Source organism: Phyllopteryx taeniolatus, chromosome 9 (genome assembly GCF_024500385.1).
Source record: "Phyllopteryx taeniolatus isolate TA_2022b chromosome 9, UOR_Ptae_1.2, whole genome shotgun sequence".
In the NCBI taxonomy this organism is placed as follows: domain Eukaryota; kingdom Metazoa; phylum Chordata; class Actinopteri; order Syngnathiformes; family Syngnathidae; genus Phyllopteryx; species Phyllopteryx taeniolatus.
The window spans coordinates 15,662,123-15,687,626 of record NC_084510.1 but is presented as its reverse complement, the minus strand read 5'-3'; the positions used below and the strand labels follow the sequence as shown (position 1 = coordinate 15,687,626).

General features: G+C 42.0%; 1 protein-coding gene across 2 annotated transcripts in view; it reads right to left on the bottom strand.

Moving 5' to 3' along the window:
• Positions 1-25,436, bottom strand: part of srgap2 (SLIT-ROBO Rho GTPase activating protein 2) — a 77,838-nt gene extending 52,402 nt beyond the window's left edge. Inside the window, exon 1 of one of the 2 annotated variants that reach the window (XM_061786422.1) lies at positions 24,940-25,436. In XM_061786422.1, coding sequence (XP_061642406.1) covers positions 24,940-25,006 — 67 coding nt within the window. In that variant the 5' untranslated portion in view covers positions 25,007-25,436. The remainder of the gene's footprint in view (positions 1-24,939) is intronic. The other variant, XM_061786421.1, reaches the window with a different exon arrangement.
• Between the last annotated feature and the right edge of the window lie 68 nt (positions 25,437-25,504).

Sequence of the window (25,504 nt, the reverse complement as noted above, 5' to 3'; positions counted from 1 at the left end):
AAGTACATTTTATATTTTCTTGGTTATTTTTGTCTGATATTTAGATTTGCTCGACCATCTTAAACAAAGTGGGGAAATTCTGCAAAACAATAATTTGAGAAGGGGGTAAATACTTTTTTACGGCACTTTATGTCTGAACTGTGATTCATTCATTGGAAACTTGGACAGGAAGGAATAGGAATCGAATGAAAAAAATAAATCCATGCTTTCTCCATGTTAATTATGTGGAGCTATAATGTAACTAACAGGATTATGTGCTGGATAAGAGCCACTCGATAACTATTTGTACAAAAAATAACGCACTGCAATTAGGGAAAAAAAAGAAATTTTCTTTTAATGAATTACTTTCATGCACCAAACAAAATCCACCTTACTGCTTTAAAATTTCTTGCAAATGACAACCATGTTAATAGAATATAACAGTTTGCGGCAGCACAATGGAATATGGTTCTATGCACCATTCCCTCCTAAATTTGTATGTAAAGATGTTGAGTTTATGTCAGAGATGGTCTTCACCAAGAAAATGGTCAAGGGCGTAGATTTAACATAATAAAGTTCATACTACTAAAAGTGACTATTACAAGTACCATACTTACATGATGGTTGATGTAGGACAATGAGCTCACTGCCCATAATGCATCGCTTCACTTAATGTATAATTTCCATAATACACAAGACTCAAGTTTGCCTTGAGCAACATCTCCCCTTGCTGAGACACTACCACAATGCTAATGAGGGGGGGAGAAATAAACACTCCTTCAGTTTGTAAACTGATGCAGGGTGACTAACACTCACCTCAGGTGATTCTGAGAATGACCTTGCATGGTGAAAACAGCATTGGCCTGCATACATGCCATTGTTTTGCCTCCTCTTGCATAACAACCATTCTCCCTTTGCAGTCCTGACATACCACCCGCATGATTGTCCCAGCAGCTCAAATGTCATCATTCCATGGGCAACAACAGGCACCTTCTCACAGCTATTGGCAACACTTATTCTACAACTCAGTAGCTGCGTGGCTCAGAAACACAGCATGCTGTTCAATGAAAAATGTAATGTCAAATTCAGTAGTCAGATGCATATACAGATCCAAATGGACAAAGGTTTGAAGAAACCTGGCCATTCCACATACTGAACTGAAAATGGAAAACAACCCCCAGCCTTTGGGAATATATTTTTGTCCATTCCTCCAGAAGAACATTTGTATGGTAAGAAGGTTGAGGTTAGAGCTTTCAGTTCTTCCACACCAAACTCATCCAGGCATACCTTTAGAGACCTTGCATTGTGCACTAAGGCACAGTATGTTGGAACAGAAAAGGCACTTCCAAGTTAGATGCACAGAATTGCCTGATGATGAAGAGTTAACATTCAGGGAGAATTTAAGGGTTGAGACCAACTCTTGATTGACTAATGCATTGATTAATAAAGAGATGTGTCTTAAAATATAATAAAACATTTTTCCTCAACTAAATCTAACCTGCTTGACAACCTTTCATTCTGGCTTCTGCTAAGCATAACAACTCACGGATGTGTCATCTAAACTGGATCCTGGATTATAGTTCACCTTGTGACTGTTGCAGTATTTAGCAACACACCCACTACTATTAATTTTAACTGCTGCACTGACTTTCGGCAAAGCCTCCCTGATTCAATAAACTGTCAACCCAGTGAAAACTGTGTTCGAACCAGAAGCTGTATTAAGAGTCTGCTCACTTCCAACCCCTCTTCTTTGACCTGAGGAAGAGTGTCGCTGGTAATCTGCTTCAGGAAAAGTTTGGTATCCCTCCTGACATCACTGTGGCTGAGGCTTTTGACGCCATGGAAAGGTGGCGCCTGGTGTGCCTTGACCACTAACAACGCTATCGGCACCTGGTGACGGACAGTTTGATACCACAAAATCACCTATCTAGCTGAGGACCAAGTGGAACAACAGCAAGTCGCAGACTCCACACAACGTGTGTGTCCTGTATCAGAGACAGGACGTGTCTCAATCGGTGCAACACAATAGGGTGCTCTACCGTGGCCGGCACACCCTTTCCTCCCAGCTCCAAATCCATAACCCTTCTACATGACCCCGAAGAGGCTCAAAAAGAAAGGGGGGTGGGGGTGGCGAGAAAGGGAGTGGACACATCAGGAATGAAATTCCTATAAAAACACAAATTCTTAGGAATACAGGAAGTGCAAGGAGGGCTGAAAGGTGTAACAGATTCTGGACAGACAGCTGAAATAGCAGACGAGAAAATGGGAAAGACCTATACAGAAGGAACAAAGGGAAAAAGCAGTGCTGTCGCTTTTCGTTCTACAATGTGGAGCTGAATTATTAATGCTGGATCAGTGGAAGTGTGAAAAGAAGGAACGCTTTCACACGCTCGGTGTAATCACAGCATCATAAAAATGCATATACACATACACTGAGCTGCCTGGTGCTGACAGAAACATGATCACTGCTCAGGCTCAAGAGGAGATGGCAGGTCAACGGACACCGCTCGTGTTAGAAATCGTATACTACAAGATATGCTGTTTATCCGCTGCACAGTATCATTTTGACTCAGCTCTACTTGCCTCGGTTTGGGGCGGTTTTCCTCTTCAAGTTAGTACTGCGGAAAACTGTGAAAACCACGCCACATTGAACACATCGGTCAGAACAAGACACGGCTAAGACAAGGGAATAGAAAGAGGTCTCTTGGTGATTAATTTTCGGCATGTTGGCTGTTGGCCATGCAGGAGACAGATTTTATTCAACAGGAGACAAGGCAGTCAGAAAACAGCCCTACAGCATTGTAGAGAACGTGGATCTTGGAATCCAGGTAAGTTGTAGAATTTGGAATTCAACCAACATTTTGGGAACAAATATTACTCTCGGGCTAGTGCGTTCTTAGCCTTGTTGCATGAACTGATAAAGCCTGCTTCGATGAGAAGCGAAACATCTAAGACAAATAGGACGGTCCAGTTGGGATCGATTCAATGCCCTGAGAATATTACTCTGGAGTCGCTTAAAAATCAAGAGATAGAACCACCAAAGAGTGCCAGTGATGGCAAAGAGCAAAATTATGACAACCATGTAATTAGAAATATAAGTAATTGTAACAGAGGTAGGGACAGGGCTGTCCTGGTTGCTCAGTGACATGTGGTTGACAAAAAGGTGACAATAATAATAAAAGACTAAATAGTGAGGATAAGCGATGAGGAAAATGGGTGGATGGATGGATAAATTAAATGTTTCTTTGTTTTTTCTTTTTACAGTGGTAACCTTCCTTTTACACTGGAATGAAAGTTAAGAAATGCTAAAATTTTGCTTAAATTTGTTATCTTTACAATCGATGTTTTATGACCGTGACTGTTTAATGGAACACATTATCTCAATTTAATTTTTATAATTTTTCTTGGCCAGTACCCCAACACTGAGCCACTGATGGTTCCAAGACTGGATAAAATAATTAGTGGGTTGTACCAGTAAGGGCAAAACAAAAGAAATATGTGCCAAACAAATCATGCAAATGACTCGCTGTGGCAAACCCTGATGCAACAAGCTAAAAGTCGTATATTTTCATTATTTCATAAGGGAAGAATTATTTCTAAATCCAAACAAATCACACAGTTCATTCCAGGTACCCAGAAGAAATTGTGTTTGACCTGAGCGGTTCTACTATACTGGTCTGGAAAGCTATGGTATCATTTTATATGGCAGTCAGATACTACTTATTGCTAAATAATCATTAATATGCAAGTGTCACAACAGCAAGTACCATGTTGATGTGCATGTATAAAACCTTGGTTCAAAATATTAACACCTTTTACAAAATAAGACTCTCTGCAAATAACATAACCACTGAAGAGAGTAGAGTACAATGTTAGTATCTTTGCCTCTGAGTGGTGTGAATGTAATCTTTTCCACAAGGAATGGTGCGTTTGTAATGAGATGCTATTAGGAGTTCATTTAGAAGGCAGTGTGTCACACTTAATAATTGAGTATGTAGCATGTTTCCGACCACAGTCGACGTCTGTTCGTGGTCACGATTAGAAGAGGTCAAAGGTCATAGCAGACTGGAGGGAGACAGTTGGCCAACACCTGTTCAAAGATACCTCACAGTCACATAATTAGGAGACAAAAACAAGGTAAAGTGGACAAATGAGTCGGTCATTAGTAGAGTTTATTGTTAAACTGTGAGAAACTACAAAAGGCTGTCATGTTTTTTTTGCTTTATCTCTCTGCAGCCAGTATTTTCCTCTCTGTCGGCCGATTTCTTATCCACAGAGGAAGCCTCTTTGATCTGGGAGACTCCCGCTGTTCTGACTCTCCAAGCTCACAGACATCAGGCACTCCTCACTTGTTCACTTCAGGCAAGAGCTCGCTGCTGTTTTTTTTTTCCTCCAATGCCCCTTCAGCAAAGAAAACCCACAAGAAAAAAAAAAAAAAAAAAAAAAAATCACTCTCCATCCCTTGTCTCTTTTTCTTTCTGCCTCAGATAGAAATCAGACACATTCTTACTCTTGTACCAAAGACAAGACAATAATTCATGAACTCAAAATGGCCTCCATGCTGTAGAAGTTGGGCTGAGGCCAGCTATGTAGTGTGCATATGGACCATGTAGTGTGTGTGAGCTATGACACCAGGGGGACAGTAGCCATCATTGTCATCCACAGCGAGAGCGGGACAATGGAGAGGGATACAGGCAGGGACATGACTCACACATACTGTAAGCCCTCCTGACCATTACGGCTGACAAAGACGCTGGAAACAATAGGCAGTAAGTGTCAGCGTGTTGTACGGCTGAACAATAGCAGCATTACGCATGCCAACTTGGGCCCTAAGCCATGGTGCAGAAAACAGCATTAATGTTGAATTTGTTTCTCATTTACTTTAAACAAAAGCTTTTTGGCATGCCTCAGCTCATTAACTGCAAAATATTCATTTAGGAATAATATGGAACATTCATGTCTTAAAACTAAAATGCAGAAAATAAATAATACATTATTGGACACTGAGATTGGAAAGATATAAGCACATTTCTTCCGAATCCAATGACATTGTACATTTTCTGTCGATTCAATACGGAACTTGGGTTAACAACCAATTAGTTAACTTAGTATTAAAAACTATATAGTCTCGTACATTAAGCCTGCCATTTATGACTAGAAAAAAAAAAACTTAAGCTCACTGATTAAATTTTGAAAATAAATATAAAATATTTTCGCCTATATTAGTAGATCGACCGGTAAATTGAGAGCTTCGCCTTTCGGCTTAGCTCCTTCTTTACAACAACGGACCGATACAAAGTCCGCATCACTGCAGACGCTGCACCTATCCACCTGTCGATCTCCCGTTCCATTCTTCCCACACTCGTGAACAAGACCCCAAGATACTTGAACTCGTCCACCATCTCATCCCCGACCTGGAAAAGGTACGCCACCCTTTTCCGACTGAAGACCATGGTCTCAGATTTGGAGGTGCCGATTCTCATCCCAGCCGCTTCACACTCTGTTGCGAACCGCTCCAGTGAGAGTTGGAGATCACTGCTTGATGAAGCCAACAGAACCACATCATCTGCAAAAAGTAGAGATGCTATACTGAGGCCACCAATCCGGACCCCCACCCTCTACGCCTGGGCTGCGGCTAGAAATTCTGTCCATAAATGTTATGAACAGAATTGATGACAAAGGGCAGCCTTGGCAGAGTCCAAACCTCACCAGAAACGAGTCCGACTTACTGCCGGCGATGTGGACTAAACTCTGACACCGGTCGTACAGGGACCGAACAGCCCGTTGCACCCTAATCTAATCTCACATTAATGTGTAAAATATAGCCGTTTTGTCATGTGGTTCAGTTCATATGTATCTCTCCATCTTCCAAATGTCTGTGGGGGATACAGTGTGTGAACATAACTGTTTTTATTGACATAGTAATTTTAGTCGTGTGCAACTGGTGGTACGCTGTATTACACCAAGATTACAATCAATTAAATAGCTAGGCCGCAGCAGTGGGGAAAGTCTCGCCACCACATTCCTAAGTGGGAATACCACCACAGCATGACAAGAGTCCTACACACATTCAGTCTGCTGCCACCCACTGCAACCTTTAACACAGTAAGTGGCTGTGTGTGTACATCTGTGTGTCAGAGACGGCTACCTTTAACACCAAACACTGTCCTCTGTGAGAAAGAGATGGAAGAGACAGAGAGGGAGTGGGAGCAGAATGATTCAGGGAAAATGACTGATTAGAGGCAGGTCCAAGAAAATGCTCATGCCTCTTGACTATGCCGTCCATGAAATAAGGTGATTGATGGTGAAGTTCTTTGTGCCAAAGGGAAGTGCCTGTCGAACCTTACGTTCTTCACCATTATCCCAATAGTCAAGTCACCTCTGAAAAGGACTCAACTTGAGGCATGCACCTGTACTTTAGAATATTTCTCCAAGAGATCCAATACAAGTAGGTGTATCAAAATGATAAATGAGGAGTAGTGGTGTAGAACTACACTGCAACAAGGTGCTCATAATATTAGTATGATGCAGTGCATCTCTACACCACTGCAAACAATCCAGGCCTCTGACAAGACTCAGCAATCCCAATTTGGATCAGTCCTAATGTGTACTCTGTAATTTACCAGAATTATTGCCCACCTCTTGTATATGCATGAATTGTGTAGTTAAGATTATTTCATTATTTAATACATAGTGAACAAAAATCTTCTTCCTTGGCCTAGAGTCACCCCTTAACAGTTTCAAGTAGTTTTTGCATGACAAACAAACTCGTTGCCAGAGACAAAAATAAATGCATTGTTAAATGAAAAACTGTCTGATCTCAGATGATATAATATTTGCCAATCAAAACTGGCTCTTCATTTCTTTGTAGCTCTGTCCAGGTCAAGTAACCATATATGGGAACTTGAATCCCCACATCTTAATGTAATGTATTAAGAGCCATATGATTTCTCTCTCCTTGCCAATCAGCAAAGAAATGGATATATTAATGCACTGACGGTAATGAAAATGTTAAAATTATATAACAATGAAAGTAAACCATATATAACTATATAAATGGTGGATGTAAAAAGTCTACACACCCCTGTTCAAATGCCAGGTTTTGTGACCAAGTAAATCATTTCACATTTTTCACCATTAATGTGACCTATACTTTGTGCACATCAATTGAAAAAAAAATTTAGAAGTGGAAGTAAAAATAAATAACTTAGATATTGTAATTGTACAAGTTTGCACTTTCATAACTAGGGATGTGTCTGTGTTCAAGATTACCCAATCACATCCAAACTTACAACAAATAGGAGTCAGCACACACCTGCCACCATTCAAAGTGCCTCTGATCACCCTCAAGTTCAGATGTTCTAATATGGATTTCCTGACATTTTGTAGTCAACTCGTACGGCACAAGCCTTGGTTGGCAGAGAGCTTCCACAGCATCATTGAGGGAGGGAGGATAGCTCAATGTTCAAAGGTATTACTCAAGAGAAGGGTGCGGAATGGTTTTCAAGGCATTAAATATACTATACCATAACACAGCAAAGACAGTACTGGTAGTGATCAAATGGAAACAATATGACACAACTAGACTTTACTGATCGGCTTGATCGGTATTGGCCGATAATTAGTATTTTTTGCTGATCGCTTGATCGGCTTTAATGTCATAATTCGCCGATCTGATCAATGACGTCATTGATCAGCTCCGCAAAAGACATTTACTCCGCGTCACCATCTTGCACAGTATATTTGAATACAAACAGTAGTTTATTTTTAGCCTCGTCGTGTGTCTTTTGATGTAGTACTGTAAATATCTGACAAGCAATAAAGTTATTTAAAAAAAAAAAAAAAACATCTCGGCGGTATGGGACAGAGAACACGTAATGCCTGGATCAGACTACAAGACAAATTTGGTCTTTCACGATTGCACTATGTCAGACTACTGCAATGAAATCTTGTATTCCGATACCACCTCGTCCCGTCTTTTACGATCACGGAGCTTTATCTTGTCAACTGAAACGCGACCAGATAAACTCGTTACCATGGCGACGACAAGTGTGAACAACATGCAAAAAAAATAAAAAATAAATAATCAGGAAGGGGCAAACACTTTTTTATACCACTGTATATTTGATAACTGGAATTGCAGTGGTCCAGCTAATATTTTGGCTGATGAGTTACACCATATACTGTATGTCACCTTCAGCTCATACAACTCCTGCCCCGCAAATGCTACTGCACAGCAGGAATGAGTATGTGTGTGTGCATGTAGAAAGGGGAGGGATGTTCCAATTTCCACTCTGTTTGAAGCACACGGACTGAAGCGGAATGTCGAAGGGGGAGGTCGGTACCAGAGGGAGAGTGATCGGAGAGGCGAAGGCCGTAATCTGAGAGGAGAGTCCCACAGCACAGGCAGGGACATGGTCCCTACCCTCCACTGTGGGGTTGGTGCACAGTGGAGGGAGAGGGGGGGGAAGAGAGAGAGAGAGAAACAGAGAGAGAGAGAGAGAGAGAGAGAGAAAGACTAGTAGAGAAGATTAAGTCTGCTTTGCTACATAATAATGATGATGGTGTATTGGTATCATTTGGTCCAGTTATTGAGAAACAAAGCATAATTACTCATGTAAATACAACATCAGGGATGATGGAATAAAATACCAATTGTAATTCGTCATTTCAGTTATGTACGCTGCCTTGTTCAATTGAGATTTATTTACTGTGAATTTTTTGGGCAATACGACAGTTTATCCCGTGCAAGGACTGGAGGAAAAAAAAAAAAAACAACCATCTGCTTCTGTTTTTTGTCTTTTGGAATTTTTCTATTTTATATTGTTTTGCACAACTAATAATAATAAAAGTTCAAACAAATCAGCCTGTGAACACAGCTACGACAACCCTGCCAATGGCACGTCTGATAAAACCTCTGGTATGAAAATGACATTGTACATAATGACAGTGGTTTTTCATTCATATCAGTACGGCTATTATTTAGATAATGAGACTCCTCCCATAAATCCCAATAGACTACACTGGAATATTGTAGATGGAGTTTTATCCTAGTAGTGCAGTTGGTATTTTGTGGGGAGTAAACGATTTATTTAGCTCAGAGATTAATAACTGTCCCAAATGCAAAACTCAGGAGCTACAAACAAGATTGTCAGACCAACATGCGCTGCAGTATTTACCAACATAAAATAACTCTGGGGTAAAGAATATGAATTATGCATACTTTACGATGGAAGCAAAGATAAAAGACGGAGGGTGCCAGTCAGGAAGAATTTGAGATCCAGTTAACTGAGCCGAAGCTCAGTTGGTAGTGGTGTTACAGACAATGAGGAACTCAATCGAAAGCAATTTAAATATTTACTATCTATATTTTCAACAAGTGCACAAGACTGAATACACCTACACAGTAAGTCAAACTAATGAGATCCAGTACTAAATCTGTATAGGTCTTCTAAAGGTAATAATTTTCGAGGTATTAATGAAATAGATACAGCTTTTCTACTGGATCTCAGTTGTGCAAATGTACTTAATATAGTGGCTGGTGAGAGTAGATCATTTTGTCATAGGCCTACTCCTAAAGCCAAAATGATGTAAAGTATTATTGTGTGCAGCACTCTAAGCAAAAACTGTGTTCAGACTTAAAGGGGAAGTTTGCATCTTAAATAAATAAATAAATCGATTTCTGCCATATTTGGTGAAACTGTCAGTCTAACCTGATAGTTGTACATCAGTAAAATCAGCCCTCTCGTACCTATAATATGATTCGCACTGAGCTGGCCTGGTCCTCAGGAGCTTTGCTGAAACTATAGCGGAAAATCTACCTTTGGAAAATAATAAAATGACTATCCCTCACTGCTAACAACTGCACTAGCAAATAGAACCACAGCAAGGGACCTCATACAGCTGATGATTCAGAGGCAACAGGGATTAAGCACCATTTCTGCTCGACAGGTAAATTGAGCACCTATCTTTGATTTTTAATTCATTGTACATTCAAAGAAATGAAACTTCAAACCGATAACATTTACTGTTAGAGTAACACTATTACGAGTCAGTCACGCTACCAATGTAGCAGCAGTGGTCAACGTCGGCTTAAAAGTGTCTCCCTTTCAATTAAAAACATTTAACTAAAAAAAATAATAATAATAAATTGTAAACTCAAAACAGTCAAGGAAATGTAGCGAAATGTCCATCAATAGCAATAATACTAATGTACTACACTGAGATTAATGACAGCTATTTTGTAATAAGTGAGGTCATGGCCAAGTTTCACAGATCATAACTCATTTACTTGCTGAGTGAGCTCAGGAAGAACAGTGTTGATGTGATTTGAGTTAGACAATCAGCCATAGGCCTACAACAACTTTTGTGCGTGAATGTGCATGTGCGTGTGTGTCTTCAGTATCAATTGACCATGTTGGCAGAGGTGTCATGAGATTGGTGGATAACCCACATCACATGATACATACAGGAAGGTTAAGAAATAATATTACGGGACATATTTCACTGCCACAGGACGCACTTAAACATACATGAGAGAAGAACAGCACTTCTCAGTTATGTCCTTCACACATACAGTAAACACACATACAGTAAACACACACACACCATTGCCTACGTAGCGACGCCTGCAAGAAGCAGAATAAGAGAGAGCGAACACTAACAGGAACCTGCAAATTCAGCGAGATAAATATCAGGCCGCAGGTATGTGCTACAAGTTCCTTAACGGCCCTCCTGGCACCTGCACCGACGAGTCACTCCAACACACAAACAAATACTTAAGTCAAACATATTGCTTACCACACCCACATTCAAACACGAGGCTCAGGACGAGTGTGCACAAGAAATGCTTCTTCTGAAGGTGTTTGACCACATTCATGAAAAACGGCCATGTTGACGTGTAGCTGTCACCCCCCTCAGACTCTTACCAAAAAATGGCATTACCTAAGATGAAATTCTTTCATAACTGTATTATTAGGTTGGCCTGTAACTGACTGGAATCCAGTTCAGTGTGTAGTCCACCTTTCGTCCGAAGTCAGCTGGGATAGGCTCCAGCATGTCCGCGACCCTAGTGAGGATAAGCGGTTCAGGAAATGGATGGATGGATATTATTAGTAGACTTTACACCGATCTGATCGCCTGATCGGTATCGGCTGATAATTAGCATTTTATGTTGATCGGCTTTAATGTCATAAGTCGCCTATCCGATCAATGACATCATTGATCAGCTCCGCAAAGGACACTTACTCCGCGTCGCCATCATGTACAGTACTAGTGTACTTACTAGAGCAGTGATTTCCAACCTTTATGGAGCCAAGGCACATATTTTACAATTGGAAAATCTCACGGCACACCAACAAACAAAAATGTCACAAAAAGTGGATACATTAATTACTGTATGTACTTCCTGCCATCTAATAGAAGACCATCACCATGGGGACCATCCATTGACTTTTGTGCTTTGAGTCATAGGTTTCTATTTCCGAGCTGATTAACACCCAAGCCAAATCTACTTCATGCCATTTACCATTGACCTGGATGGACAACCTCACCCTTAAGTTCAACATTTTCATGATGTGGACACACCCCAAACACCACCCACACATCCAACATTCTGTGTCAGAGATGGGTGTGTGGTTGCATGTAGAATTTGTGAAGTGAGGGAACATCAGGGCTGAATTGTTTAGCAAAGGGGTTTTTCCTTATGGATTGAGCTGAGCTTTTACCAACCCACCAGTAGACTTTTTTTTAATGTTGCAAAGCAGTGATTCTCAACTGGTATATTGTGGTTCTTTTCACAGTGCTCCGATTGTTCACTGGATGTGGGCCGAGAGAAAGAAAAAGTGGTTGGTGCAGCCATTTTGGATGGGTTGCGGCCAGGTAGTAATAAGATTTTTATAGTATAACAATTCAGACAGTTAAAACTGTTAGTTACTTTGTTCAAGATATACAGTAAATTATTGTACTGTACATGCAGTTATGTTCACCTTTAGTTTGTTAATAAGGTGCTCTGAAAGGTACTTTAAACATGTAAGCGTAGTCATAAGTTTTCAAAGGCTACTTTTAACATACATGATTTCTTTGCTACTTAGCGACAATAGAAAAAAATTTGTCCAAGGGTGAAAACAGTTGAGAACGAATCTTGTAAAAGGTAAAAAAATGAAAATCATGTTGTGCAATATTTGAATGTTGTAAAGGGTTCAAAATGACCAATCTGTACCGAATCACTTTTCACCACCATCCATTGGGATACCAACTGCAGTAGTACAGAGTACCTAATGGGGGAACTAGACACACTGCAGCCCATTGATTGGACGATGGAGATTTGCACATCATAATGATAATTACAATCTATGTAAATATAGTGAGTAACAACATAGTAGCACAACAGCACTGGAACTCACCAATGAATTAAACAAAGAAAAAGGTATAACACTGCAAGCTGACATTATCATCACAATAAGTGTTAAAACATGCTGCATCGGTTCTGCCCTAGGTCTGGAAGTGACTATCTTAGTTTTCCAAAATCTAGATGGGGTCTGATCCAAAATCTGCATATAACAAGAGGCACTGTGCTGGCAGCTTGTAGTCAATCTACACGTAGTTTGCTTCTTTTAGCAAGCCCAACATTTTGTTCTGACACTGAAACATTCTAAACGGGTATAATGCTCTTTACATGTTTTCTATTGCCCCATTCCAATGACGAGATTCTGTCAACCAATCAATAGATTGAGTGTCTACTTACACCCTATACTAGCGTATCGTACCATATACTGCCACCAGCACTCCCAACAAAAAGGGTCAATGCCGGTTGGATGTTTTAGGTCCCTTTCTAATGACAATGCCAACACACAAGCCAGATCACTGTTCTAAACCGTTTTAAACTATACTGCTTGATGCTTTGTTAGTGTATGGGAGTTGAGTACGTGTGACTGTGTGTGTTTGTCTGTGATGCCTGTGGTTTATTTCCCACACTACAACGTTATTTTCACATTATGAGCAGGTTAGCAGCAAATCTTGGGTCTCAACACTTAAAACAAGCCAGTGTGTGTGGCAACAAACACCAGGAGAAGAGGGGAAGACTCATTCTCCCTCTAAAGTAGCACGGATGCTGGGAACAGCAGAACTGGTGCATCCGCATGGCAACCGGGGGGAGAACACTGTGTCCTCACTTTATGCAGAAGAAAAGAGGAGAGAAAGTACAAGGCTATGTGTGTGCAATGCAGATTCAACTGAGATGAGCTGATGAATGGCTTCATTAAAACAGCATTAGAAGAAGAGGTGAAGTGAATTGTGGGGTGCAGTGCAGTGATTTGGTTACTTTTAATGCGTATAAAATGCCACAAAGGCCACAATACAGAAATTCTCTCTTTAATAGCGGTACTATCTAGTCTGCCTCTTATCTATTCATAAAATATACTGACACACAGCCTTAGAAAGATGAATAAATAGCAATGACACCATGGAAAAACAATGTAAAGCATAGGAAGAACCCTAATCTAAAGGGTTCAAACTGGAGTTGTACGTGTGTGTGTGTGTGTGGTAACCTGATTAGTCAGAAGAGCTTCAGGGAAGACAAATCTACATTATTCTCTCATTTTCCTCCATGCTCCTTGCAAACCCAGAAAAATGGGGGCAATTCGGTAACCCTAGCAACCAACTGTGCCTATGTGCATAGACAAGCTGGTGATGGAGAGAGAAGGAGATGGGGAACGAGAAGGCTAAAACAAATGCATACACAGCAGGGCTTGCACAATAGGGCTGGGCGATTATTTTCATTGATATTGAAATCGCCATTAATAAACATGATTATTCATTGATTTCAAAACTTATTTAACTACCAAAACAAAATTTTTAATTTAACTTCTAACTTTAACAATCAGAAAATAAATTAGTAAGAAATAAAATAATAATATATAAAAAATAGTAAGTATATTAATTTGGAGAAAATTTGTATTTTTTAATGCACTGTCAAAGTATCGGATCGGGACTCGGCGAAGTGGCAGATCATGCTAGGTCTTTGTGGCGTTTGCAAATAATCACGGACCCTTTTATGTTCACTGGAATACATTCCTGCTCTCCTTCCACTTTGATGGTGCGGGCTGAAAAGTTGTGTCGTAAAGTCAACTCTATACAACCCCTAATGTGCATATGCATACAATAAGTTAAGGTATTTAGTTTGGGTTTCATTCTGTCTTTTATAGGCTCAATGTTTAATTCGGGTCTCCTTTTCTGTCTCCTCGTTTTATTTTCCAGATTTTGCCTCCCTCCCTGGTCCGGCACCTTCTATACTCCCACTTTGTTCTTGCGCCAAGTATGAGAGCTGTTCAAATAAAACCTGTAACCTCTGGCATCCTGCAGGAACATTGTCCAACCTTTCTTACATTTTGTTTTTTCTCGCGCCCCTCGCTCGGCCTCTTTCTTACAGTGGTCTTCTCCAGTATTGATTTTTTCACAAAGGATATGAGCAGTCTTTGTCATTGCCCTCCCTGTCTTTATATAGACCCATCTGCTCTTAAAGATGCTCTCATCAACTACACAAGCATCCTCAAACAGTTGTGTGTCAACATTGTGTTTCGCACGTCGAGACTCAACGGCAGGTTTGAAGCGCAACAGGAGGTCTTGTGTGTCACGCGTCATCGCCAGTGTCAAACATGATAAGTGGAAAAGAGGGAGACAGAGTGACAGAAAGGGGGAGGGAGAGCAAGGAGGAGTGAGAAAAACAAAAGTATGAGTGGAGAACCAGTGGTTCTTTTCACAGTGCTCCGATTGTTCACTGGATGTGGGCCGAGAGAAAGAAAAAGATTGAAATTGAGCGAGCGGGAGGAAGGGATTGACAGCTTTTCACATTTTTGCGCTCACTGACTGGTTGTTGTGCTGTTGTAGTGCGTAAAGTGGTCAAGTCGTTTTTTATTATATGGTCTTGGGTATTAAAAATGATAATTATTTTGCCAATGGAATGTTCCTACAGAAACTGACAATATTTCCTTCCGCTTTGTTTTATTTGTAGGAAAAAAAACTCCACTGAGCTGGCAGGACCAAAATCTCTGTATTGGTTTTATGTTATTATTTCATCATTTCATTAAGGCAGTAAATGAAAAATGTGAAATGTAAGGTTTTTTTTCTTTAAACAAACAACCATTCGCACTCACATTCACACCTATGGGCAATTTGGAGTCTTCAATTAACCTACCATGCATGTTTTTGGGATGTTGGATGAAACCCAGGTATGGGGAGAACATACAAACTCCACACAGGCGAGGCCAAATTTGAACCCGGGTCCTCAGAACTGTGAGGCAGATGTGCTAACCGGTCAACAAAATAAAAACTTGAAAATTTTCACGGCACTGTCTCCCAGGCGACGGTGGTTAAATGTTACCCAAAAATGTGTCTGACGGGAGCAATAGTCCTTGATAATTGCATCCTTATTTTATGGTTTCATCATGCTATTTTTGAGATTTCACTGAATAACTTTATACTGAGGAGAAATTGCAACATAGCATCACACAGAATAAGTCATGTTACATGTCAAGATCTTCCTGCTCTATAATCTATACAGGAAGTCCTCAATTTACGAACGAGTTCCGTTCCTACGCTGGCGACGTAACACAAATTTCCGAGTAAGTGGGATGTCACCGTTAAAGTCGAAATGTACGTCGAAATACTTCTGTTACGGGTATTGTCCCACGTGATTGTGACAGCAAGCTCAGTGTGTGTGGGCGTGTGCGTCGATGTGCGAGTGAGATGGGACTACGGAGGAGGAAGGAGTGCGCGCAGGTGCGAGTATGTACAGTGGCAAGAGTAGTGACGGCGACCGGGGAAGAGTAGCGATTAGCGGAGGACCCGTTGACGTTGAATGTGCAGAGGAGCTAATAAAGCCATTAAAGCAGCAAATCGGTGCTTCGTGCCTTTATTGTTGCCGCCACCCAGCTCAGCTGTGCAATGAGAGAAGCGAGTTAACCCCGAGGAGGACAACCTCAGCACTGGAGAAGGCTTCTCCCCTGCGTCTCCCGACCACGGTCAGGTGACCGCAGCAGGAAAGGTTAACACTTTGTATAAAGAAACTAAAAGACATTAAAATAAAAAAATAAGATTCTGTACTTACCATTACTGCTGAGTGTGAAAAAAGGAGGGCAAAAAAGTGAATGATACTCCCGGCGCACAAGCACAGACAAGCACTATGCACTAGCTAACCAGAAACACTATGGTGCTGGGGACAAGATGGCAGACGACGCACGGGCGTCGTAAAGTCGAATCATCGTAGGTCGAGTACGTCGTAACGCGAGGACTTCCTGTAGTCTCTTAATTTGTCTCTGCGCGCGCTGTTATTATCATGTGATGTCAGACTAGTTAATGTTGATAAAGTTGGAGCACATAGATTTTCTCTGAGTTGAGGAGAAACTCTGACTCATAGTGGCTTACCATTGCACTTTTTCAAGTCAAGAGGTCAGAAGTTTCAGATTTCCCCGTTTTCTGGAACAAAGCATTAGCATATAAATGTCTCAATGTACTCGGAAGGTCATCCTGATAAGGACACCCTTCTAAGGTCAGTGGCTCCCACACCCCCACAATGCATGGGGATGCTACCTTTCAGCAGACTTCTAGAAGTTGGCCAATCAAAAGAATGAGGATTTAGGAGGGGAACCTTAAATAGACAGCAACTAAAGATAAAACGGTAGAGTATCAACAAAATCCAGGTGTATCAATTAAGGCATTTTTTTAACTACCGTCACTCAGCGGTACTAGCAGGCAGTACCAGAATGAAAATATGAAATGGAAAAAAAAAAAAAAAAGTCTCCTTTTAAAGTGATAGGCACAACAAAACGACATCTCAGTGGACATGATGGAAAAGTGGAAAACCGAAGCACACTGAAGTCTACAGGGTGATCCGTCACTGCCTTCAATTCTCATACTTCTGAAGACAAAGCAGGAACACCTGAAACTGAGGGAGGGAAGAATTCCATCAGCCAACCAGGGCAGGCTGAACATCTGTTGCCCAATCAGACCATGTGGAACATCTGGCATGAATGAACAGCAGTCATCTTGCAGCTGAACTATGACCTTACCCGCCTGGCGCGGCTGTGTGCATTTTTCTTCTTGCCATGTTTATTTCTCTCTCTCGTCTCAGCCTAGTCCTTCCTATGTATCGCTACATCTCTCGCTGACATTAATCAGGCAACCGTGTGCAGCATCTGATATGCCAGATGTTGTCGTTCACCTGTACCGCTTCATCGACATAGTGTGGAGTACAGTATCACCCTAATGGCTAACATTCCTCATTTTATCTCTCATCTTTCGACATCATGCAGGAGGACAGAATGCCAGCATTTAGAGTAGACTATGGTTGTGTGTCTGTACTGCATATAATCTGCGAGGCCAATTTAGCGCATGCAGGGATGGTAAACCTAAAAAGACGCCCTCTAGTGAACCATTATACAGTACCCATGAGTGAAGAATGAGGAAGTCGTAGATTGGTAGAGAGAAAAATCAATGTTTTTTGTTTTTTCCCCCCCAGCCATGTCAAGTCCATTGGTCACTTAGCATACTACAACTCTGCTTGATTCAAAGCTGGGGGTAGCTGGTTCTGTTATTTATTAAAGGAACAGACGGAATGGAGTTATTGAAAGAAAAAAAATAACCCTCAGAACAGCTCTTGTGCTGCTGAACAAATGTACAGCGCTCAATTGTGTGCGTGTTTGTGTGTGTGTGCGCGCACGTATGTGTACTGACAGGAAGATTCCCAGCACAATCAGTATGTATTCAAACCCAACTCCGTACCCTCAGTTTCAAACTAACATCCTTCCCAACTGATTATTTTAAGCTCTGTCAGCAAATCCTTAATTCAGCCTGAAGCACACACAGAGACACACACACACACACAGTCACTGCGACAAGCATCTACAACTTTGCAAGCCACATGACACACACAGATAGCACATTCTATGTACTGACGTGATTGACCTGCGAAAAGGGTGAAGATATTCTGATAGTCTGTTTCTAGTATTTGCACATTGATGGGAAACAAATCTATTATCTTCTTACGTGAGCAATCCATCCATCCATTTTCTGAGCCGCTTCTCCTCACGAGGGTCGCGGGCATGCTGGAGCCTATCCCATCTGTCATCGGGCAGGAGGCGGGGTACACCCTGAACTGGTTGCCAGCCAATCGCAGGGCACATACAAACAAACAACCATTCGCACTCACAGTCACACCTACGGGCAATTTAGAGTCTCCAATTAATGCATGTTTTTGGGATGTGGGAGGAAACCGGAGTGCCCGGAGAAAACCCACGCAGGCACGGGGAGAACATGCAAACTCCACACAGGCAGGGCCAGGGATTGAACCCCGCTCCTTAGAACTGTGAGGCTGGCGCTCTAACCAGTCGGCCTTACGTGAGCCAATTTAATTATTTATTTTAACTGTGCCTTTACAAAGATGATAATGTTCAAGTTTGATGTTCATTATTGTGGTTATAGTTTGCAGCTTTGTCGAATTGGACTGGTCACACAGAGTTGTGTCTAATACTCCATTTACCTTGTTTAGCTGAATGACAGAATCAATATATTAGGCACAGCTCTCTGAAGGATGAAGTAAAAAGCTACACCACTGCAGACAAGCACACTAATAAATATTGTATTGAATTAATACCTCTCTGATATTGTCAATCAAAAGTCAGCATGATTACCCATGTAAGAGCAAATGAGATCTTTTGTTTAAAAGGTGTGTGATTGACTTCTTGTGGTTGTTTAATTGCACCAACTGGGGATAGTTTCTAAATGACAGGCATATGCTAAATATTAAATAAACACAGACATAATCCTTAAAAAGTGTCACTAATTAAACAGCTCCCCACATTTCCACAGCCACATTGAAGAGCAGTCAGTGTTGCAATAACGATGATGCGGTAACCACCGTGGCTCTGTTTTATCAATTCTGCCTTACTGTAGGTAATTAAGCACTTTAGAAAGCTGTCATCCTATTGCATTCTACTGGTCCTCTTAGTACACAATACATCAATCAAACAACAGAAGTAACAAGTTCAGGTATTGTCTTATATCTTTCCATAACACACAAGGCTGTTTGCAGACAAATCCACTGCTGCGTCAACACCTTTCCTATTGTGAGCTAGTGAAAGCAGCTATTTATCCTAAATCATGTTTCAGTGACTGCCGAGCAAACGTTCCTGAGTAGCGTGCATGTAGGCAAGCAGACACCATTATAGTTGATGGCCTAAGGCGCACAGGCACACACATCCCCTTTCAGGGTGAAAGATCATCATATCTGCTGCTGTGAAATGATAACAGATGCTGCTCCCAAATGCCTCTTTGGACCATCTGTGTGTTGCTGAGAGTAAAACGATCAATAAGAGTTATTCAAGCACACCATCAGATTGGAGGGCTATACATATTGCCATGAGTGTCTCAGACAGACCACAAAAACACCAAGATCAATAGGGTTTATTAATAGTGGTAGTGGGAATTTGGGTCACGGAGGCAGACGGTTGTTAGCGGCTGTGTGGAACAGTAACAGAATGCAGTGCCAAAGTAGCCTTTAATAGTTTAAAGCGTGTCAAATATTCTGAAGGGCTTTCACATGCACTAAAACCCTTCCTGTTCTTTTCTTTTTAATACTATGGCAAGCTAGCTGATTGGTAAACCAGGAGCACTACGTTGGCTGAATAAATGCTGTCACATGGAGACTGTGACAGAGCCAAAACACTCAGCGCTGCACAGCCTCACTGAAAAGCAGAGTCGACCTCTGGATTCAATTCCAAGTAAGTGTTCCACGTACTCCTAACGTGAAATGATAAGCTCATTCCTTAACTCCATGTATAACCATTTGCATCTGTGTTGGAACATTCCTGCCACGTCCAGTCTCCAAAAGGTTCCCTCTTCTTTTTTATCTAATATTCTTAAAATTGTACTCCCTGTGTGTGTGCGCATGTATGATTTAGGACAAAAGTATTTGGACACCCTGCCATTACTTCTACAGACAGTAAAAATTAAAGAAATCTGGGGGGCCATTATACTGCAGAGCCTTATCAAGTTAAGCCATGTGGAGGATTTACATTTATTTACCTTCCATGCTGCAACGTGGAAAAGATTATTCCTGCTCCCAGATTGAAGCACAGACATAATTTGACCCATTCCAGATTTGGATAGTGCGGCAGACACATTGTTTATTAAAAGAAGCAGACCGTTAGATACCCTCTATTAGGAGCTTGCAAGTTAATGACAGACAGTGTCTGTCTGTCTGTCAATGGGAATAGGCTGGGAATGTTGCTCCTTCTGCAGACACCCAAACACATTTATTTCCAGGTTAGATCTGGGAAAACCACCACCGTTGTTTACAGAGGAAGTCTGAAGTACTTAACAGGGCAGGTCAATGGACAAACATGAAGTCCAAGGTGATAGTGCTCACACTGCAGCCTTGACAGAGATCCTTCACAAATTAAGCCAACTCAACATGATGCTTGCTCTATGGGATCAAATATTACTGTGGTGATACTCCAAATAGTTAAACAGATAAGGCAGGTTACAAGGAGCCGGGATGAGTTCCTGTGGATGATTTTATCTGTTGGGAGACACGCAAGATGCATCCTATGGCCTCGTTTGGTTTGCTCTCTCCTATTTAAAGTAACACCCAAATACATCAAGAGGGGCAAGAGGTGAATTTTGGAAGACTGGGAGTAGCCAGGTCCCTTGTTCTGAAAGGGAACATGAGAAGCCAGTGTGACAGAGATGGTGGTGACCCATCTTATCTGCTGATCTAGGCCAATTGCAGCAGTAGCCAATATCCTCTCTTCCACAAGCTTCTCATCCTCTTTAATTACATACCTGTCTGCCTTCTACTAGCACAGTGCAGTTCAGTTTGAAATTTATTTTATGGTCACCAAAAGAACTGATCCAGGCTATATTTCCAACCACTGTGGTATAGTACCTAACGAAAAGAGGTGGACAAACTGTAGCCTTGGGACATATCGTAGCCTAAAATGTACAGTGGGTACGTGAAGTATTCAGTCCCCCTTAAATTTTTCCACTCTTTTTTATATTGCAACCATTTGCTAAAATCATTTAAGTTCATTTTTTTCCTCATATTGACAGAAAAAAAATAAGATGAAATTTTTGCAGATTTATTAAAAAAGAAAAACTTTAATATCACACAGCCATAAGTATTCAGACCCTTTGCACAGTATTTAGTAGAAGCACCCTTTTGAGCTAATACAGCCATGAGTCTTTTTGGGAATGATGCAATAAGTTTTTCACACCTGGATTTGGGGATCCTCCGCCATTCCTCCTTGCAGATCCTCTCTAGTTCTGTCAGGTTGGATGGTGAACGTTCGTGGGCAGCCATTTTCAGGTCTTTCCAGAGATGCTCAATTGGGTTTAAGTCGGGGCTCTGGCTGGGCCATTCAAAAACAGTCACAGAGTTGTTGTGAAGCTACTCCTTCGGTATTTTAGCTGTGTGCTTAGGGTCATTGTCTTTTTTTGAAGGTGAACCTTCGGCCCAGTCTGAGGTTCTGAGCACTCTGGAGAAGGTTTTCGTCCAGGATATACCTGTACTTGGCCGCATTCATCTTTTCTTCGATTGCAACCAGTCTCCCTGTCCCTGCAGCTGAAAAACACACCCACAGGATGATGCTGCCACCACCATGCTTCACTGTTGGGACTGTATTGGACAGGTGATGAGCAGTGCCTGGTTTTCTCCACACATGCCACTTAGAATTAAGGCCAACAATTTCTATCTTGGTCTCATCAGACCAGAGAATCTTATTTCTCACCATCTTGGAGTCCTTCAGGTGTTTTTTTTAGCAAATTCCATGCGGGCTTTCATGTGAATTGCACTGAGGAGAGGCTTCCGTCGGGCCACTCTGCCATTAAGCCCCGAATGGTGGAGGGCTGCAGTGATGGTTGACTTTCTAGAACTTTCTCCCGTCTCCCGACTGCATCTCTGGAGCTCAGCCACAGTGATCTTTGGGTTCTTCTGTACCTCTCTAACCAAGGCTCTTCTCCCCCAATTGCTCAGTTTGGCCGGACGGCCAGCTCTAGGAAGGGTTCTGATCGTCCCAAACGTCTTCCATTTCAGGATTATGGAGGCCACTGTGCTCTTAGGAACCTTAAATGCAGCAGAATTATTTTTTTTGTGTAACCTTGGCCAGATCTGTGCCTTGCCACAATTCTGTCTGTGAGCTCTTCAGGCAGTTCCTTTGACCTCATGCTTCTCATTTGCTCTGACAAGCACTGTGACCTTTAAGGTTTTATATAGACAGCAGTGTGGCTTTCCTAAATCAAGTCCAATCAAGCACAGCTGGACTCCAATGAAGGTGTAGAACCATTTTAAGGATGATCAGAAGAAACGGAGAGCACCCGAGTTAAATATGAGTGTCACAGCAAAGGGTCTGAATACTTGTGATATTTCAGTTTTTCTTTTTTAATAAATCAGCAAAAATGTCAACAATTAAGTTTTTTTCTGTCAATATGGGGTCCTGTGTGTACATTAATGAGGAAAAATGAACTTAAATTATTTTAACAAATCGATGCAATATAACAAAGAATGAAAAATTTAAGGTGGTCTGAAAACTTTCCGTGCCCTGCGATTGGCTGGCGACCAGTTCGGGGTGTACCCCGCCTCTCGCCTGAAGATAGCTGGGATAGGCTCCAGCACGCCTGCGACCCAAGTGAGGATAAGCAGAATGGAAGATGAATGAATGAAAACTTTCCGTACCCACTGTACATTAAATGTGAGGTCAAATAGCTATGTTGTGGTGGCATCACATGATTGAACAATGGAAGGAGTAGATGGAAGTCAGGCTGGCTGGTTTTACATCACATGCTCGACAAGTGGATAGGTGTTAACTTTGAAGTCATTGTCAACCTTTTCTAAACTCAAAAACACCGTCTCAAAATAGCGCAAAAACAGTTCAGTTGCTTTTCAGAGTACAAACACGACTGGTAGCCAATAAAGAACAAATTGGATTTGTATTTGTTCTGACCACTACAAATGGGAATCTGAATGAGTATATTTGCTAGCTTGAAAAACACAGCAGAATATGACAGAGAGGATTTAAGGCCCATTGTGTTTCCCGTTTGTGAATGCCAGCTCATGTCAGTCTCAGTCTGATTTGCTGAGTTAATTGTCAGGTTTGTTGCACTGATAGGATGTCACAATGTTTACATTGATGAACTGCTACAGTACAAACATTTCCTCACACCCTGCAATAGATAGAAATAATCAGGTTTGACCATTGCGAACCAAGCTTGTAAAATCTGACATAATCTCATACCAAGAACAGTACCACAAATGGGTTTATTTGCATGGTTGTAGTTTGCACGCCGTCTAGACCTGGGGTGTGGAACCTATACCATATACGGACGCCAATGGTGTTTGAGCCAGCCTGGCATGCAATTCTAAAAACAAATAAAACCACACACCAACTATCCATTTTCTATACCCCATTTCTTCATACGGTTACAGTTAACTGGAGCCTATCCCAGCTAAATTCCGCAGGTCACATTTTGACAAACAAGCATTCACGCTCACATTCACAGCTATGTACAATTTACTCTTCAATAACACTAGGATACATGCTTTTGGAATGTGAGAGGAACCCGGAGTACCCAGAGAAACTCCACACACGAAGACCTGAGCCAAGATTTGAACCCGCTACTCATTTGTGAGGCTCACCACTATACCTATGAACTATAAAAACACAAATATTTACAAACCCAAAATAAAAACAGAAATGATCCCTGACTGTCGTCACTGATGGTGTAGGGGTACACTCGCCTGACTTTGGTGCAGGCAGCGTGGGTTCAGTTCCCACTCAGTGACGGTGTGAAAGTGAGTGAGAATGGCTGTCCTTGTCTATGTGCCCTGCGACTGACTGGCGACCAGTTCAGGGTGTAGTCCGCCATTCGCCCGAAGTCAGCTGGGATAGGCTCCAGCGCCCCCCGACCCTAACCAGGATAAGCGGTGTTGAAAATGGATGGAATGGATGGATCCCTGACTGCAAAATGGCTCTAGCGGGTAGAGAATCCTTGTAACACTTTTACATCACAAATGTATGAATACTGGATTCCAGGTTTCAGGGTAAAGCGTAGTACCCCGGTCTTAATAAGTGCAGATTTTCACATTGTTAAATAAGGTACCAGAAATATTCAAACACCTCTCAGTTCTTCCCCATGGCAAACTTCAACAAACACATATATTGCTATATATGACGGTGTCAATGATGATTATCTTCGAAAAGGTAGACTTATTTTGATAGAGCTCTTGAAATGAAGGGCGGATTGTGGTGCAGGTATACCTAATAAAGTGGCCAGTGAGTGCAGGTCTGATGAGTGCAGCCCCCACCAGTGTGCCTGCCTGACGACAGAAGCATCCACAAACGCAACCAATCGGGCCTTTTCTCACTTCAGTACACCGAATGAAAAAGTGGGGAAAAAAACTGTAGTGGATGTTCAAGAACAATCACCATTTAGTTTCAATATGTGTGTTTGGGCAAACGTGCTCGGGCGGTATGCAGAGCTCAGCAGCCTGCAGCAAGGCATGCGGGAGACAGGAGGGGAGAGAAAACGCCCTGCCTTGTTCCATGTCAAAACAGCAAGCCTTCTGCTTGTCGTACATAGCGAACACACGGCATAACGCGTGAGCTTTAACACCTCAAACAAGCTGCCTGGTGGTCAACAACACCGAAACATGGGCGTTTTTTTACCCCCTCTCGGTCTTTGTTGGAGATTTGAGCGCAACCGTAGGAGGCGAGCGAGCACATGAGCACACGCTGGATCATAGTACGAATATCATTGATTCCACATGAATAGTTCGATAATATGGCGAGAAGGCAATTGACCAACATGCTAACAGGAGACGGTGGTATCTAAACATACGATCAACACGGCAAAATTGCTCCGTTGCATCGCTTGAGAGATTCGGGGACGCATTAAAAAAAAAAGTTTTACCTTTAACTTGAGTTTCATATTCGGCCACGATCTCCTTGTCTTTCCGGAATTTGGCCGGAGACGTCATGGCTGGAGTTTGCAGATGAAACCACTTGTCCAGGCTGTAAAGTCAATTTGCTCTCAATTGGACAATAAAAATAAGCTTGAAGAAGGAGGAGGAATATCCACGCTGTGGCTATAGTTTAAGGGCGAATGGGGTGGGGGATCCGGATGAGAAAATGTGGCTCCTCGCTTGGCGAGCCCGCGGGTTCGTATTGTCTCCCTGCGTGCGTTCACTCGGGGCGCATTGTGAGTTTGGAGCTGCCTCTGCTGGTGCACAATTTTCACGCGCGCCTCCTCCGAGCGACCGGCTGTGGTGCAAACCCTTTCAAGTCAAACGGGGGATGCATCCCCCTTTAAAATGGGCGATAACTTGTCAGTATGAGCTCAGGAAACGTCCGCTTGCTTCTTAGGTCCCGCCTGAAGTGATCTGCTCACTCCCCCGTGAAGAAGTGAGAGAGAGAGTGAGAGAGAGAGAGAGAGAGAGAGAGAGAGAGAGAGAGAGAGAGAGAGAGAGCGAGAGAGC